This window comes from Podarcis raffonei, chromosome 12 (assembly GCF_027172205.1).
Source record: "Podarcis raffonei isolate rPodRaf1 chromosome 12, rPodRaf1.pri, whole genome shotgun sequence".
In the NCBI taxonomy this organism is placed as follows: domain Eukaryota; kingdom Metazoa; phylum Chordata; class Lepidosauria; order Squamata; family Lacertidae; genus Podarcis; species Podarcis raffonei.
In genome coordinates, this window is record NC_070613.1 from 7037569 (window position 1) to 7053457 (window position 15889).

General features: G+C 47.1%; 1 protein-coding gene across 1 annotated transcript in view; it reads right to left on the minus strand.

Moving 5' to 3' along the window:
* Positions 1 to 10349: 10349 nt before the first annotated feature.
* VIPR1 (vasoactive intestinal peptide receptor 1) overlaps positions 10350 to 15889 on the minus strand; it is a 106530-nt gene continuing 100990 nt past the window's right edge. Inside the window, exons 12-13 of the mRNA XM_053359216.1 lie at positions 15185 to 15226; positions 10350 to 10618 (exon numbers count right to left, since the gene is read on the minus strand). Coding sequence (XP_053215191.1) covers positions 10427 to 10618; positions 15185 to 15226 — 234 coding nt within the window. The 3' untranslated portion in view covers positions 10350 to 10426. The remainder of the gene's footprint in view (positions 10619 to 15184; positions 15227 to 15889) is intronic.

Genomic DNA, 15889 nt, shown 5'->3' on the forward strand with positions numbered 1-15889 from the left:
ATCTGTCCTCCCAGTGAGCACTCAGGGCTGATTTCCTTAAGGATGGATAAGTTTGATCTTCTTGCAGTCCCCTTCATGGATCACTGCCTTGCTGTGGCGAAGGGGCTTGAATAAGTCAGAGAAGCTATGAACTATGCTGAGCAGGGCACCCAAGATGGACAGCTCATAGTGGAGAGTTTTGACCAAACGTGATCCACCTGGAGCAGGAACCGGCAAGCCACTCCAGTATCCCTGCCAAGAAAACTCTATGGACAACTTGTGATAGAAATGGATCAAAACTTAGGTTCCTTTACTTACAGTTATCTTTATAACGGGGAAGGAAAACCCTGCCTCCTCACTGCTAAGGGCCACATTCCCTCAGGGAATTTTTATTGGGGGCCATGTACTGGCCATGGGTGGAGCTGGGGCCCAAGGTGTATGGAGCCAAACCCTTTTGTCTCCTTCTGCCAGCCCCTGTCCAAATTTTTCCTCTCTTCCCCACATGAACATTAGATTGAGGGCTGCATGAAATTCGATTGAGGATTGCAAGTTGCCCACCCTTGTTTACATGGGAAGTTATCCTTTTATTAAAAACAAGAAAAACACGCCTGAAGAATGAATTTAGATGAGCAGTGTGCAAATGAAGAACTCTTTCCCTCCCCACATTCAGAGATCACACTATATATTTAAAGCACTATGATACCACATTAAACTTCCTCCAAAGGATTCTGGGAACTTTAGTTCGTTAAGGTTAATGAGTGTTTTTAGACCACTATTCCCTTCACAGATCTACAGTTCCCAGAGTGAATAAACAATCCATCTTCACAGGGAACTATTACCTATCCTTCAAATTGGAGAAACTTGTCACACATGGCATCTGCCCATTTTTGAAATTAATTTTCTATATGCAATTGTTGTATTTATTGCATTATTGTTTTTAAACTGTTTTTATATATGCCATTATTTTAACAGTTTTTATAGATGTGATTGTTTTATATAGGCTGTTATTCTGTTGTGATTTGCTTTAAAATGCCTCACAGGAAGTGATTCATAAATGATAATAATAGTAGCAATAATAATAACAGGGCTCACTGCCTCTTGCCTTTAAACTACAGAAGAAATTCCATTTCTGATGTTCTGCCCTTTGCATGAAGCTCGACTTGCAAAACTCCCAGCGGGTGCCAATTGGGTGTTAAAAATGCCCAGTGATTGAACCTGGCTTCTAAGCTTGTCTCTACAGCAACTTTGCAGATTTAAAGCGGCAAGGAGCAGCGGGACAGCTGGGCAGGAGACCCGTAGGAGCCAGTGATTTTGGCAATCTCCTTCTATTGGAATTAGAGGGTCACTCAGTGGTCAGAGACGGAGGCTTGGAGGAATACAAATTGACACAGCAGGCAAGCACTCAAGGTCGCGCATTCGCTACTGACCAACAGGTAGAGACGTTCCCATCAGCCAAGCTGGTGCTTTCAGGGCTCTGTTTTGAGAGCTTCAATACCCCAGGAGACCACTTAATTGTCACCCTTTGAAGCATGAATGAAATGGCACTCTGCAGGAATCTGGGATGCAGATGCTGGGAGCCAATGTAATGGCGCTTCTCATTAGTGAGAAGCATTTTCCCCTTAATCATATTTGCTCACGGGGAACTGTTTGTTTGATGGGAGTTACCAGTGCAGAGGAAGCTGGAATTGCCTTAACGTTCTGTGCTGCCGTCTAAGAAGCTGCCTTCTATGCAGTGCCAAGTTAAACTATGGAACTCCACGAGGCAGTGAGGGCCACCAACTCGGATGGCTTAAAAAGAAGACTAGACTAATTTGTGGAGCTATAGGCTCTCAGCTTCCATTTCCTGCCCACAGACTGTCTTGCCCGAGTGGTGCATGCTCTAGTTATCTCTCACTTGGACTACTGCAATGTGCTCTACATGGGGCTACCTTTGAAGGTGACCTGGAAACTACAATTAATCCAGAATGCGGAAGCTAGATTGGTGACTGGGAGTGGCCGCCGAGACCACAAAACACCGGTTCTGAGAGATCTGCGTTGGTTCCCAGTACGTTTCCAAGCACAATTCAAAGTGTTGGTGCTGACCTTGAAAGCCCTAAACGGCCTCGGTCCAGTATACCTGAAGGAGCGTCTCCACCCCCATCGTTCAGCCTGGACACTGAGATCCAGCGCCGAGGGCCTTCTGGCGGTTCCCTCATTGCGAGAAGTGAGCGCCCGCCCTTCAGATGTGAGGGAAATAAGTAGCTATCCTATCTTTAAAAGACATCTGAAGGCAGCCCTGTTTAGGGAAGTTTTTAATATTTAATGCTGTATTGTTTTTAATACTCGATTGGGAGCTGCCCAGAGTGGCTGGGAAAACCCAGCCAGATGGGCGGGGTATAAATAAATTATTATTATTATTATTATTATTATTATTATTATTATTATTATTATGTGCACTGCTCTGGTTTTGCCAGAAGCGGCTCAGTCATGCTGGCCACATGACCTGGAAAAACTGTCTGCGGAAGCGGACAAACGCCGGCTTCCTCGGCCTATAGAGTGAGATGAGCGCCGCAACCCCAGAGTTGTCCATGACTGGACTTAATTGTCAGGGGTCCCTTTACCTTTACCTCTTTAGGCTCTCAGTGGCTACAATGGCTGTGTTTTATCACCACTGTTGGAGGCAGCGTTGTTGTTTAGAGAGATGGCGAGTAAAGGGTTACACGATAGAAGCTTATACAATTATGTGGAGGAAGCAGATAGAGGGAAAAGCTGCTCCCTCTCTCCTAACACAAGAACATTGGGCATTCAATGAAAGTGAAGATTGGAAGAGTCAGGACAGAGAAAATAAAGGGTTTCTTCACACGGCACCATGGTCAAACTGTTAGAATTCCTGCTCCGTGATTGCAGTCATGGGATTTTTGTCTATCACATGAGGGTGTATGTTTTGACTCCACAGAGTGGGAAGTGAGAAAGACAGGATGTTTGTGTTACTGTGTTCCATGAAGTGGGACTATTGTCCTTTGTTCTTTTTCCTTTGCTGTCTGATGCTAGAGAGAGAGGGAGCCATGTTGCAGTGCTCATTGTGTGTTTATATTAAAATAAAGTAGATTAGCCAAAATGCTGAGTTGCTGAGGTCTGTCACGCAAACTGCGCAAACTCTGTGGATCCCTAAGTGTGCCGGTGTCTGTTGGCATCGGTCGCTGTGATGTTCAGGCTGAAGAAAGCTTATGAAGGTTGTCTCCTGGGAGAGCAAGTTCCTGTCAGGAGTTCAGTCTACACTCGAGTAGGACCATGGTAGAGACACATGCCTGACTGGCATGTTCTCTCCCTCCTGGTCAATCGCTTGGGAGCTTCAAAAGAGGATTTAGCTTCCTGACAGACAAGGCAATCAATGGCTACCAGTGAGAGCCAGTGTGGTGTAGTGGTTAAGAGCGGTAGACTCCTAATCTGGTGAACCGGGTTCGCTTCCCCGCTCCTCCACATGCAGCTGCTGGGTGACCTTGGGCTAGTCACACTTCTTTGAAGTCTCTCAGCCTCACTCACCTCACAGAGTGTTTGTTGTGGGGGAGGAAGGGAAAGGAGATTGTTAGCTGCTTTGAGACACCTTAGGGTAGTGATAAAGTGGAATATCAAATTAAACTCTTCTTCTTCTACTACCCACAATGGCTCTGCCCTGCCTCTCTCTCTCTCTCTGACCTGTGAATGACCTGCTCTGCCTGTCATCTCCGTGACACAGGATCAGAGTTTGCAGACCTATTCCCAGCCTGGCAGGAACACTCAGGGTGCAAAGCAAGAGTCAGCAATGGGTATGGCCCGAGTTTGAAGTCTGCTGCTCCTGATTTAGACCACCAGCGGCCCAAACCAGCACCTTGTTGCAAGATGGTTGTGAAAAAACGACCCTCCTCCCCGAACTCTCCTCAAAAGTTGCAGCGAGGGAGCGGTCACAACTTTTGCCTCTTTCTTTAGGTCATGTGGAAGAGTGGAAGTCCGAATTGCCTTCCAGTGCAGCCTGCTGGAGACATGTGACATTTCCTACTGCCGATAGTGATCTGCTTTGAAGCGCCTCGTTTCATGCTAAATAGGTCACGGCCGACGCAGCAAGATGGGTAGCGCGTTGGAAGCAACGAGAAACCCTTCTAAATCACCAGGAGTCAATTGAGCCACGGGCGTTGTATGTTGCAGATTTGAGGAATTTAAAACAGAAAGCAAATGGAAAGGCACATTCTGAACCCATTAAATCTGAGTAACCTTGAGGAATTTAGCAAATGCAAGCCAATTTTCATCTGGCTGTTTGAATGCATACTGCTTTAATTCGGGGATGGCTATAGCGCAGGGGTGCCCAAACTTTTTTAAAGAGGGCCGGATTTGGTGAAGTGAACATGTGTGAGGGCCGAATAAAGTTGTTGAGCTTTTTTCAGGATTGAAGTTACTGATTTAGGATTTTACCCCAGGATATAGTGCCACAGGGGCTGGATTAATAATAATAATAATAATTTTTATTTATACCCCGCCCTCCTCGGCCACAGCTGGGCTGAGGGCAGCTAACAACAGTAAAATTACAGTAAAAACATATTGGGGGGGGAACCAATTTAAAATACAGGTTAAAATGCAATTTAAAATGCAGCCTCATCAAAACCATAAGGGGAGGGAAACAGAAGGGTCAGATTGAGTCCAAACCAAAGGCCAGGTGGAACAGCTCCGTCTTGCAGGCCCTGCGGAAAGATGTCAAGTCCCGCAGGGCCCTGGTCTCCTGTGAAAGAGCGTTCCACCAAGTTGGGGCCAGTACTGAAAAGGTCCTGGCCCTAGTTGAGACCAATCTAACCACCTTGCGACCTGGGACCTCCAAAGTGTTGTGATTTGTGGACCTTAAGGTCCTCCGTGGGGCATACCAGGAGAGGCGGTCCCGTAGGTACGTGGGTCCTAGGCCGCAAAGGGCTTTAAAGGTCAAAACCAGCCCCCGAAATGGACTTTGGACATGCCTGCTATGGCGGGAGTCATCGGACAGGCTATTTGCGGGACATTAGAGAGCACCCCCCTAGGTTTGCCTGTCAGAATCAGCCCCACTGCCAGCAGAACGTCCTCTTGCTGCTGAGAGGAAGGTGGTCTGGGGCATGGCTTTGACCCTCAGCTTCCAAGCAGCAACTCTTTGCAGAATGCCCCAGGTCCTGCCGATTTCAACAAGAGGCGGGTTGTTTCACCTGTGGAAGTGGTAGTGAGTGGGTTGGGGTATGGGGAGGGGAGGGGAGGGAGGAGACAGCCATTCCCATCTTGCCTCAGGTGGCAAAACAAGACGAGCCACTGCTGTTCCATACGGCAAGGATGGAAGATGAATTAGTTCACTTTGCATTTAAGGTGAACCTACCTAAGAAGATCCGTATAGTTCAAGCTATGGTTTTCCCAGTAGTGATGTATGGAAGTGAGAGCTGGACCATAACGAAGGCTGATCGCCGAAGAATTGATGCTTTTGAATTATGGTGCTGGAGGAGACTCTTGAGAGTCTGCAAGAAGATCAAACCTATCCATTCTGAAGGAAATCAGCCCTGAGTGCTCACTGGAAGGACAGATCCTGAAGCTGAGAATCCAAGACTTGGGCCACCTCATGAGAAGAGAAGACTCCCTGGAAAAGACCCTGATGTTGGTAAAGATGGAGGGCACAAGGAGAAGGGGACGACAGAGGATGAGATGGTTGGACAGTGTTCTCGAAGCTACCAGCATGAGTTTGACCAAACTGCGGGAGGCAGTGGAAGACAGGAGGGCCTGGCGTGCTCTGGTCCGTGGGGTCATGAAGAGTCAGACACAATTAAACGACTAAACAACACCACCTAACATGCATGAATGAATTCTGAAAAATGGGCAGGGAAACTCAGGCAAACATCCATGTGGAATTCTAAAATAAAGAAACTCAAAGTGATGTGGGAGTTGGCTGAATTGAGCAGAAGGTTGGAACGATAGTAACTGTGGTCTTTGGAACTCCCTCCCCATTGATTTTAGGCAGGCACCTTCACTGAGCTGTTTTCGGCAGCTGCTAAATCTGTTTGCTTGTTTGCCTCCCCAGATACGTAAAGCTGACACGTATTTGGGAGATGCAGTTTCATTTTACGACGTCTGTTTTTAACTGCTGAATGGACGGAGGCGGCAATACCTCTGGGTACCAGCTGCCGGAAAACCCGGTGGGAGAATGCTGCTCTTGTGCTCGAATCCTGCTCTCTTGCTTCCCACAAGCATCTGGTTGGCCCCTGTGAGAACAGGCCATTGATCTGACTTAGCAGGTCCTTCTTATTTGTGTGGGTCCTGTAGGAGAGGCCGTGTCCATCGCCCTCTGTTGTGATTTAGCCAAGGCCCGATGGGATCGAAAGAAGAGAGTTTTGCCATAGCCTTGAGGTAGGCTGTTGTGCTGGTCCCGGGGGGGTTACCGTGTGCTGTGGTCAGAGTCCGGTCCTGGGTCAAGGGTCTGGAGGCTGACCGTCAGGGGCGAAGCGGGGTCCAAGGCAAGGAGCCGGGCGTGGCCAGGAACTCCAGAAGAGCAGGTCAGGGTGCTGGCAGGAACAGGTTACCAACGATGTTGCTCCTGCCACCTGGGACTGGGCTGACTGGCCTTTGTCTCCTCTGGGGCATAGGGCGGTCCCGGCCCACAGGTGACCCACCTCTCCTGGCCTTAAGGCGAGCACTCTTCCTGCAGGAACTTAGTTCCCTCTGCCTCTCTGCCCTGAGCCTCTGCAGTTCAGGAGAGGCTGGAGGGATACTGGACCCAGAGGCAGCCTCAGCTTCCCCTGACAGGGCTGGGAGAGGAGCACCTGCAGGCAATGGGTCCTCCATCACCTTCGGAGCCAGAGCGGATTCAGCTGGTGCCTGCTCCTGAGGATCCAGCACAGGTGGGGGCCCTTCAGATTCAAGCCCCTGCCCCGGCTCAGCCGGCCCTGGAGGCGGGGACTCCTGTGCAGGCTGGGATTCCTCAGGTTCAGCCTCTGAATCAGATTCCCAGGCCATCACAGCTGTTTTCACTGCCAGACATGAACTTTCAGCTCCATTGGTTAGTAGCAAAAAGGAGATTAACCAAAGCAAGCGGAGGCAGCTGCCACCTGTTCATCTGCAGAAGATGATCCTTGTTTCTTTTCTTGGATTTTATTGACTTTAGTGCCTTGGAAACTGGGCCCCTTGGTATAAATTCTTAATCAGGCAAACGGTTAGAGATGGGTTATTATTATTTTTCTTTTGACTTCCTTTATCCTGTGTCTGGCCTCCTTATTTACTTCTTCTAAGCTGTTTCCTTTATGAATAATTATTAAGATTTTTCTGATTATAACTTTTATAGTCTTCTATTTGGTTGTTTGTCTTGTTGTATGTTATGCTTATTGTATGTTATGTTCACGTTTAACGAGGGTGGATTTCTGTACTGGGGGGCGGGTGTGGGGTTTATGTTATGTTGTAAATAAAATTTCCAATAAAAATTTATTAAAAAATAATAAAATAAAACAATTATTATTTTTCTTTTGAAAACAACACAGCCCGGTTGCAGCGTCTCTAGGGACTGCACCATTGAAATGGGATTTATTTCTGAGTCCCCTATAAACATCTCGTGGAAGCTCTCTTTCTTTTCTTAAATGATGAGTTGATTTTCCCCCCCTAAGAAGAAGAAGAAGAAGAGTTTGGATTTGATATCCCGCCTTTCACTCCCTTTAAGGAGTCTCAAAGCGGCTAACATTCTCCTTTCCCTTCCTCCCCCACAACAAACACTCTGTGAGGTGAGTGGGGCTGAGAGACTTCAGAGAAGTGTGACTGGCCCAAGGTCACCCAGCAGCTGCATGTGGAGGAGCAGAGACATGAACCCGGTTTACCAGATTACGAGACTACCGCTCTTAACCACTACACCACACTGGCTCTAGTGATGAGCCAGGGCTGAGGTGGGGAACCTCAGGGCTGGCGAGGGGCGTAATGTGGCCCTCCAGTTCTCCTTCTCTGGCCCATGGGACTTTTCCCAGTCCGCATCTCCTATCCCCAGTCCACACCTCAAACTGGTCCAGTTCTTCCACCTCCCCCTGTGCTTTTGGCATGCCTGAATGTGTCCTTGGACAGTGATAGGGTACCTTGCTTGCCTGGGTGGTGTAAAGGACAGAGCGATGGGTCCAGGTGTATGTCGAAGCTCCTGCCTATTACTGTACAAAGCTAGGAATCATGCCAGTTGTTCCACCTACTCTACCCACCCTGGAAGGCCGCCCATGAAAGAAAATTGCCCCCCAGGCTGACCCCCCCCCCATTCCTGCTCTTCGTCTATCAACAGAAGGCTCTCCTCTCATTTCCCATAGATGGGGAAGTGAGCTGGGTGCCATTTTGAATCAAGATGGTGGAGCGAATCTTTCAAAGTCATACCGATTTTTTTAGTTTCTTGGAATTCCTCAGCAAGGCTGGGTACAAGGCGGCTAGGAGTGCATAAATGCTTTGCAGTAGCCGTACAGTGGTACCTCGGGTTAAGAACTTAATTTGTTCTGGAGGTCCATCCTTAACCTGAAACTGTTCTTAACCTGAGGTACCACTTTAGCTAATGGGGCCTCCCGCCACTGCCGCGCTGCTGGAGCACAATTTCTGTTCTCATCCTGAAGCAAAGTTCTTAACCTGAGGTACTATTTCTTGGTTAGGGGAGTCTGTAACCTGAAGCGTCTGTTACCTGAAGCGTCTGTAACCTGAGGTACCACTGTACTGGGAAGAGTTTGGTTACCACTTTCCTATAAGTAGAGTTTAAGCACAGCACTTTTTCCCCCTTATCAGTTTATTATTTCCTCAACGCAATGGTAGCCATAAATGAAGAGATTCCTCCTCCCGCCCCACCCCCACCATTTTGAAATGGAAAAAAAGAGACACCTTCAAGATGGACCATTGAAAGGCTAAGGATCCAAACTATTTACAGTTCCAAGTCTGGTGAAATAAATAACACGTGGTCAAAGTTCGTAAGGAACAAGGCAGGCTCCATGTCTGCACTGGCCAAGAGGAGATGGTGAGAATCGTCACACTGAGAAATGGTCGTCGGTGGAAAGAGGGAGGGCACAGAGTCTGTGCTGCTCTCTGAAGAGCAGGCCCAGAAAGTTCCGGAATATTTACAAGAGGGCGGAATTAAGAACTCTGGCACCTCAAGGGGAAGCAGCCAAGGGCAGGATGAACATCGAACAAGTTGGTCTTCTCCCTGCTCTCCATCTGAACCACACGCATAAGAGGCTCCCGAACTGAGAGTCCATGAGTTATCAAGAGCGCACAAGTCTCATTCCCCCTTGCATGCTTTCTGTCCTTTTCAGAATCCACAGGGTTTGCAATATCAACAATGGAGGTAACATGAAAACAGAGGTCCTTCCACCAGCTTGTAGCATCTGGGTATGTGTCAACAGACCCTGGCAGTGGAGTCTCCCTGTCCAAGCTGCTCAGAAGATGCAGATGTCACCACCCAGCCTGGAAAGGGCAAGCCTAGTTAGGAAGGGCATATTATTCACCCATCCCACATGCAGGTCAAGGAACCTGGTGAATCGTGTTTTCTCCAACCAGCAGATGTTCCCAACACCAAGAAATGGAACATCTCTCCTTTCTTTTTTTGATGGGAGGAATTGCTTGATGGTTGAAGTTGGGGAGAGAGCGCATGAGATGTAACTGATTCAAAAGCAGTGTGCAAACCACTGCTTGTCACTTCAGGAGGGGCCACAGCTTACTGGGAGCACTTGTGCTCTGCATGCAGAAAATCAATCCCTGGTATCTCCAGTTGAAAGTGCCCCTAGGCAGCAGAGCCCAGAGAGCCTCTTGCTGAGACCCTGAAGAGTTTCTGCCCATCAGAAATTATGCCACTTCCTGGACCGATGGTTTCCTCCCCCAAACAGAATAGAAGACAACCTTTTCCCGGAGTGCCTTTGGGGACCCAGTTAAAGCTTCAGATATATAACCAACAGAGCATTCAGGATGATCCCATGCTGTCTCTGGAGTTGAGATGGCCTTCTGGCTTCTGAAGTTTATCTGGAGACAGAGGCTTAGTCGGCTGCATCCTGTCCTGGGAGCATCTCTCTGATCAAATGATTCCTTCTCTCCCACGAAAGATCTTGGCAGATGGGGTCACAACACCTGCTCCTTCCCCCCCATTGGGTCATTCTGCATCTGCTGGTTGAGAGCTGCAAAGGCAGGCTCTCTCTTATCCGCCATGCACTGAGATTCCGCTGCATTCACAAGCGCTCCAACAACACTCAGAACTTAAAGACTTGAGAAGAACCAAAGGGAGACTCCACCAGCCAACCAGGCCTCTTCTTATCCTGAACATCTGGCTTCCGCTATTCCAGTGTTTTGTCTTGCTTTGGTTGACAGAAAAGTGTTCTGTCTTAAAAAAAAAGAATGCACATACACAACTTCACACCTGTCACCCTTAATCCTGGCTGGTGCCATGTTCCTCTCCCATTGCTTTGTGTCCCACCCATTTGGTCCCTCGGTCATTCCCGTCCGGGTCTCAAACCAGAGACAAGTCGGCTTGGAAGCTGGAGCAGCGCCTGCTCTTGGGGCTGCACTTGGTCAGCATGGAGATTTGGGTGCTGAAGTTGGTCCCATTGCTGCCCATGGAGGGGTGGTGATATTTCATGTCGGAGCCCAGGAACCTCTCCATGTGCCACCTTCGCCACTTCCGCTTCAGCTCGGCTTGGACCTAAAGAAGGGAGCAAGGAAAGGGAGAGGGCAGATGAACTGGGGAAGGGAGAAAGAAGGAGGTCTTCTGGATTTGTGGATGTGCTTCGTGGTGAAGGGACAGGTTACCCAAACCTGAATGTGCAGCTCCCAAACCTGAATGTGCAGCTACCCGAACCAGGCCCCAATAACTCCCAAATTCCTTCTTCAAGGATCCATTAGCTAAAATCCATTAACTTGAGCTGTATAAAACAGGACCCAGCTGTGCAAACAAAGCCGTCTCCTTTATCAGTCCATGAAGGCTTAATGATGGATGGCCTTGTCAGTTCCGAGTGGAGATGGGATGGCAGATCTGGGGCTTATCTTGTAGGTTGTAAACATCCTGACCACTCTGACGCACAGACCTTGCAAGACAATAATAAACTCTTTCTCTGACCCAACCTTGGTGTCTGACTGACTCCTTCCTCCCTTCCGGGAGCAACACAGACCCAACCAATGGGAAAGGTCTGAAAGGCTACAGTAGAGCTCTTCTAGGCTGAGAGCCAGGGTGGTGTGGCGGGTCAAGCGTTGGACCAGGACTTGGAAGACCGGGGTTTGAGTCCCCAATCACCCATGAAGGTCACTGGGTGACCTTGGGGGCCAGTCGCTGCCTCTCAGCTTAACCTACCTCATAGGGTTGTTGCTCCTTGAGCTCTTTGGAGAAAAAGGTGGGATACAAATGCAATTGATAAAACAAATACAGCCATACCTTGGTTTTAGAACAGCTTAGTTCTTGAACGTTTTGGCTCCTGAACGCCACAAACCCGGAAGTGACTGTTCCGGTTTGTGAACTATTTCCCCCCCCTCCAATTTTTTAAATTAATTTTCAAAATTTATAACAAATACAACACAAAACAAAAAACAAAACATATAAAAAGAACAAACAAACATATAAGATTTCTTCCAATCAAAAATCCAAATTAATTTCCATTATTAAATGACTTCCTCGTATCCTTCCTAACTGATTTTCATTAAATCTCATTTTAGCAATTTCCCAATATTCACGTTCTAATATAATTAACTAGTTCAAATTACTAACTTCCTATCTTTACATCATAATCTCAATCCATAGTATTATACAATTCAACCTACTTAAATCCTAAGCCAATTTAGTACTTGCAAGTACTTCCACTTATGTAGTTTGCGAACTATTTTTGGAAGCCAAATGTCCGATGGGGTTTCTGAATGACTGCAGGAGCTTCCTGCAGACAATCAGAAGCTGCGCTTTGGTTTCCGAATGTTTTGGAAGTTGAATGGACTTCTGGAACGGATTCCGTACGACTTCCAAGGTACGACTGTAATTGCATTCATCATGGGGATGATGGATATCCTTGCTGCATTTTGCAGCCATGTGAATCTTGCTTACCACAAATTGCATTTCACCACCCAAAATATCTGTCTTTCTCTAAATCTCCAGCCCTTCCTTCCTTCCTTCCTTCCTTCCTTCCTTCCTTCCTCTCTCCCCCCTCTCTCATTCCCTCTTTTTTCCTTTATTACTTTTTCATTCTCCCCCACCCACTCTTTTCTTCTTTCTTTTTCTACATTACTTACTTTCCTTCTTTCCTCCCTTCTAAATATATCCTGCCCTTCGTCTGAAGGCTCCAGGGCAAGTTACAGCAATAGGCAAATAAAACCATCAATAATAAAAGAGAGATTTAAAACCAGCAAAATAATAGTGTTTTTTGTTTTTTTAAAAGAATACCTACTAGTTTTCTGCAGTCTTCTGCCAGGCTTTCAAATGTAGACTGCAGAAAACTGACAGGTATTCCTTTTTTTAAAAAATCTATTATTTTGCTGGTTTTAAATCTCTCTTTTATTTGCTGGTTCTAAATCTCTCTTTTATTATTGATTCTTTTATTTGCCTATTGCCGTAACTTGCCCTGGGGCCTCAGACAAAGGGCAGGATATAAGTAGAGGCCTCTTGAGCCATGGAGTAAAGGCAGGGGAACTTGCTCAATGATGGAGAGTATTCATTAAGAGAGGGCGTTTAAAACACCCAAAGGATTTTTTGAAGCAAAAGGGGAAATGGCATAGCAGTGCCGAACCTAACAGTTCAGTTGAGGGAGCAGCTGACATTTGGCTCACCCCCTCTTCTGAGCAATTTCCATTCAAGACCCTATTGGGGTGTTCACTCAAACAGTTAAGAATTGAAGGACTGTTTTGGGGGGACAGGGGGCAGGCAGGTGTGGAGGATGTCAGGAGCTCGTCCTACTCTTGAGTAGGACCCTGGCAGAGACACATGCCCGACTGGCATGTTCTGTCCCTCCTGGTCGATCGTTCGGGAGCTTCAAAAGCTTTCTTCTGCCCGAACAGCACAGCGACCGATGCCAACAGACACCGGCACACTTAGGGATCTGCAGAGTCCCTGCAGTTCGCGTGACAGACCTCAGCAACTCAGCATTTTGGCTAATCTACTTTATTTTAATATAAACACACACGGAGCACTGAAACATGGCTCCCTCTCTCTCTAGCATAAGACAGCAAAGAGAAAAAGAACAAAGGACAATAGTCCCACTTCACGGAACACAGTAACACAAACATCCTGTCTCCGTCACTTCCCACTCTGTGGAGTCAAAACATACACCATCATGTGATAGACAAAAATCCCATGACTGCAATCACGGAGCAGGAATTCTAACAGAGGACTCCCTGGTCCTGAATGGGGTAACTGTGCCCCTGAAGGACCAGGTGCGCAGCCTGGGAGTCATTTTGGACTCACAGTTGTCCATGGAGATGCAGGTCAATTCTGTGTCCAGGGCAGCTGTCTACCAGCCCCACCTGGTACGCAGGCTGAGACCCTATCTGCCCGCAGACTGTCTCGCCAGAGTGGTACATGCTCCGGTTATCTCCCGCTTGGACTACTGCAATGCCTTCTACGTGGAGCTACCTTTGAAGGTGACTCGGAAACTACAATTAATCCAGAATGTGGCAGCTAGACAGGTGACTGGGGGTGGCCGCCGAGACCATATAACGCCGGTCCTGAAAGACCTACATTGGTTCCCAGTATGTTTCTAAGCACAATTCAAAGTGTAGGTGCTGACCTTTAAAGCCCTAAATGGCCTCAGCCCAGTATACCTGAAGGAGCGTCTCAACCCCATCTTTCAGCCCGGACACTGAGGTCCAGCGCCGAGGGCCTTCTGGCGGTTCTCTCTCTGTGAGAAGCGAAGTTACAGGGAACCAGGCAGAGGGCCTTCTCGGTGGTGGCACCCGCCCTGTGGAATGCCCTTCCATCAGATGTCAAGGAAATAAACAACTACCGTGGTACCTCGAGTTAAGAACTTAATTCGTTCTGGAGGTCTGTTCTTAACCTGAAACTGTTCTTAACCTGAAGCACCACTTTAGCTAATGGGGCCTCCCGCTGCCGCCGCATGATTTCTGTTCTCACCCTGAAGCAAAGTTCTTAACCCAAGGTACTATTTCTGGGTTAGTGGAGTCTGTAACCCGAAGCGCCTGTAACCCGAGGTACCACTGTATCTGACTTTTAGAAGACATCTGGAGGCAGCCCTGTTTAGGGAAGTTTTTAATGTTTGATGTTTTATCATGTTAATATTCTGTTGGGAGACGCTGAGAGTGGCTGGGGAAACCCTGCCAGATGGGCGGGGTAATAATAATAATAATAATAATAATAATAATAATAATAATAATTGCACAGGGGGTAAGCTGGGGCAGCATCTGACAGCCCTGCCCCACTGAACATCTCCATATCCATGTATTAGGAGGAACGTCAGTAGAGGGGAACCTGATGTATGCAGGTAAGTCTCCTCTAACGTATAGAACCCTGAATGAATAGCTGGCCTGAGTTCCAGTTCACAATTGGGAGCCTCTGTGTGCGTTTAGCAGAAATATCTATCTATTGAAGGCCTCCCCAATGTATGGAGGTCAGAGGCCAGCAGGTGCAGCTCCTCCTTCTCCAACATGCAATTCTTAATCTTGGCAGCGAACACACAATAGGCCTCATGTGACTTTAAGAACGGCTGCCTCTTCCCTCCTCCTCCCTTTTTCCTTCTGTGCTGTGCCTTTTAGCTCATAAATCTACAGGCATGGGCTTGTTTCGTTTTAAATCTGTGTATAGCATCCAGTAAATTCTAGGCGCTTTTACGAAACAACGGCAATGATGCTCTCATTCGGCCTACGTTCCTTGTTCTGTGAAACTAAAATTTCTTAAACGAACCACATATCAAAAGACAGCAGTAATTATTAAAAGTCCTCAGAGGTTTGGAGAGCCATTGCAACTTGTCTCAGTGGCTCTTTGGGGGTGGGGATTCCCTTGTAGTGATGAATATCTGACCTCAGTTTGGCCCTCATGTATATTTCGTTCCAACATCTGAGAAATACTTATTTTTCCATTGTTAAACGATGCGTCATAATTTGTTAAGCTCTGCATTATGCATTACGGTGCAAGAATAAGGAGCAAATTCAATTAAATTTGATCGATGAATTAGTTGGCGGAGCAGCAAAAAGGCAGGTCATTAATGAACTAAACGTTATTTAATCGCTTGGCAGCCCCAGTAATGCTTGTTCCCTTTGCAAATATCATGGCTGATCTTACCTCTCCATTGAGGAAGCAGTACAAGACAGCCACCACAAAGCCCTAGAAAATGGGGAAGGGGGAAAAGAAAAGAAGAGACAACATAGATTTTTATTTCATTGCCTTTGTTTTAGGGACATATTTAAATGTGTAGCCTCACCCCCAGATCCCAAAGGCTAGGGAAGAGTTTGTATCAACCCCAATGGAACATTCCGTTCAAACTCTTCCCAGACAAGAGAGAAAGAGCAAAAAAGGTCAAAGTTTCATGTCAACAACAGAGCAGAATCTCTTGCTTAATATAAGCACAAACAGGAGTTTTCTAAGTGGATCGCTACTGGATCACCCCAGCAATACCCACAAAGACATCCAATCTTGGGCATTGTGCATAGCTGTCAAGCACCCCTTATTTGGCGGGACAGTCCCTTATCCCAGCGCCATGTCCCGCTGCTGTCCCTTATTGATGATGTCCCTTAAGTAAGCTACTGAAGGTAATGGAGCCCTTTCTATGTCTAGCTGTGCTTTGTCAAAAACAAATTGTTGCTGTTTTTGTGTGTTGAATATATGCTATATGGTAATTTATGGACCTAATAGGTATCTAAAGCCATTTGCACGCAACAAAATATGTATTTCATCAAAGTAATTGTTGATCCCTTATTTTGGCTGCTGATCCCTTATTTTCGAGGCTGCTGATCCCTTACTTTCAAATCTGTAAGTTGACAGCTATGG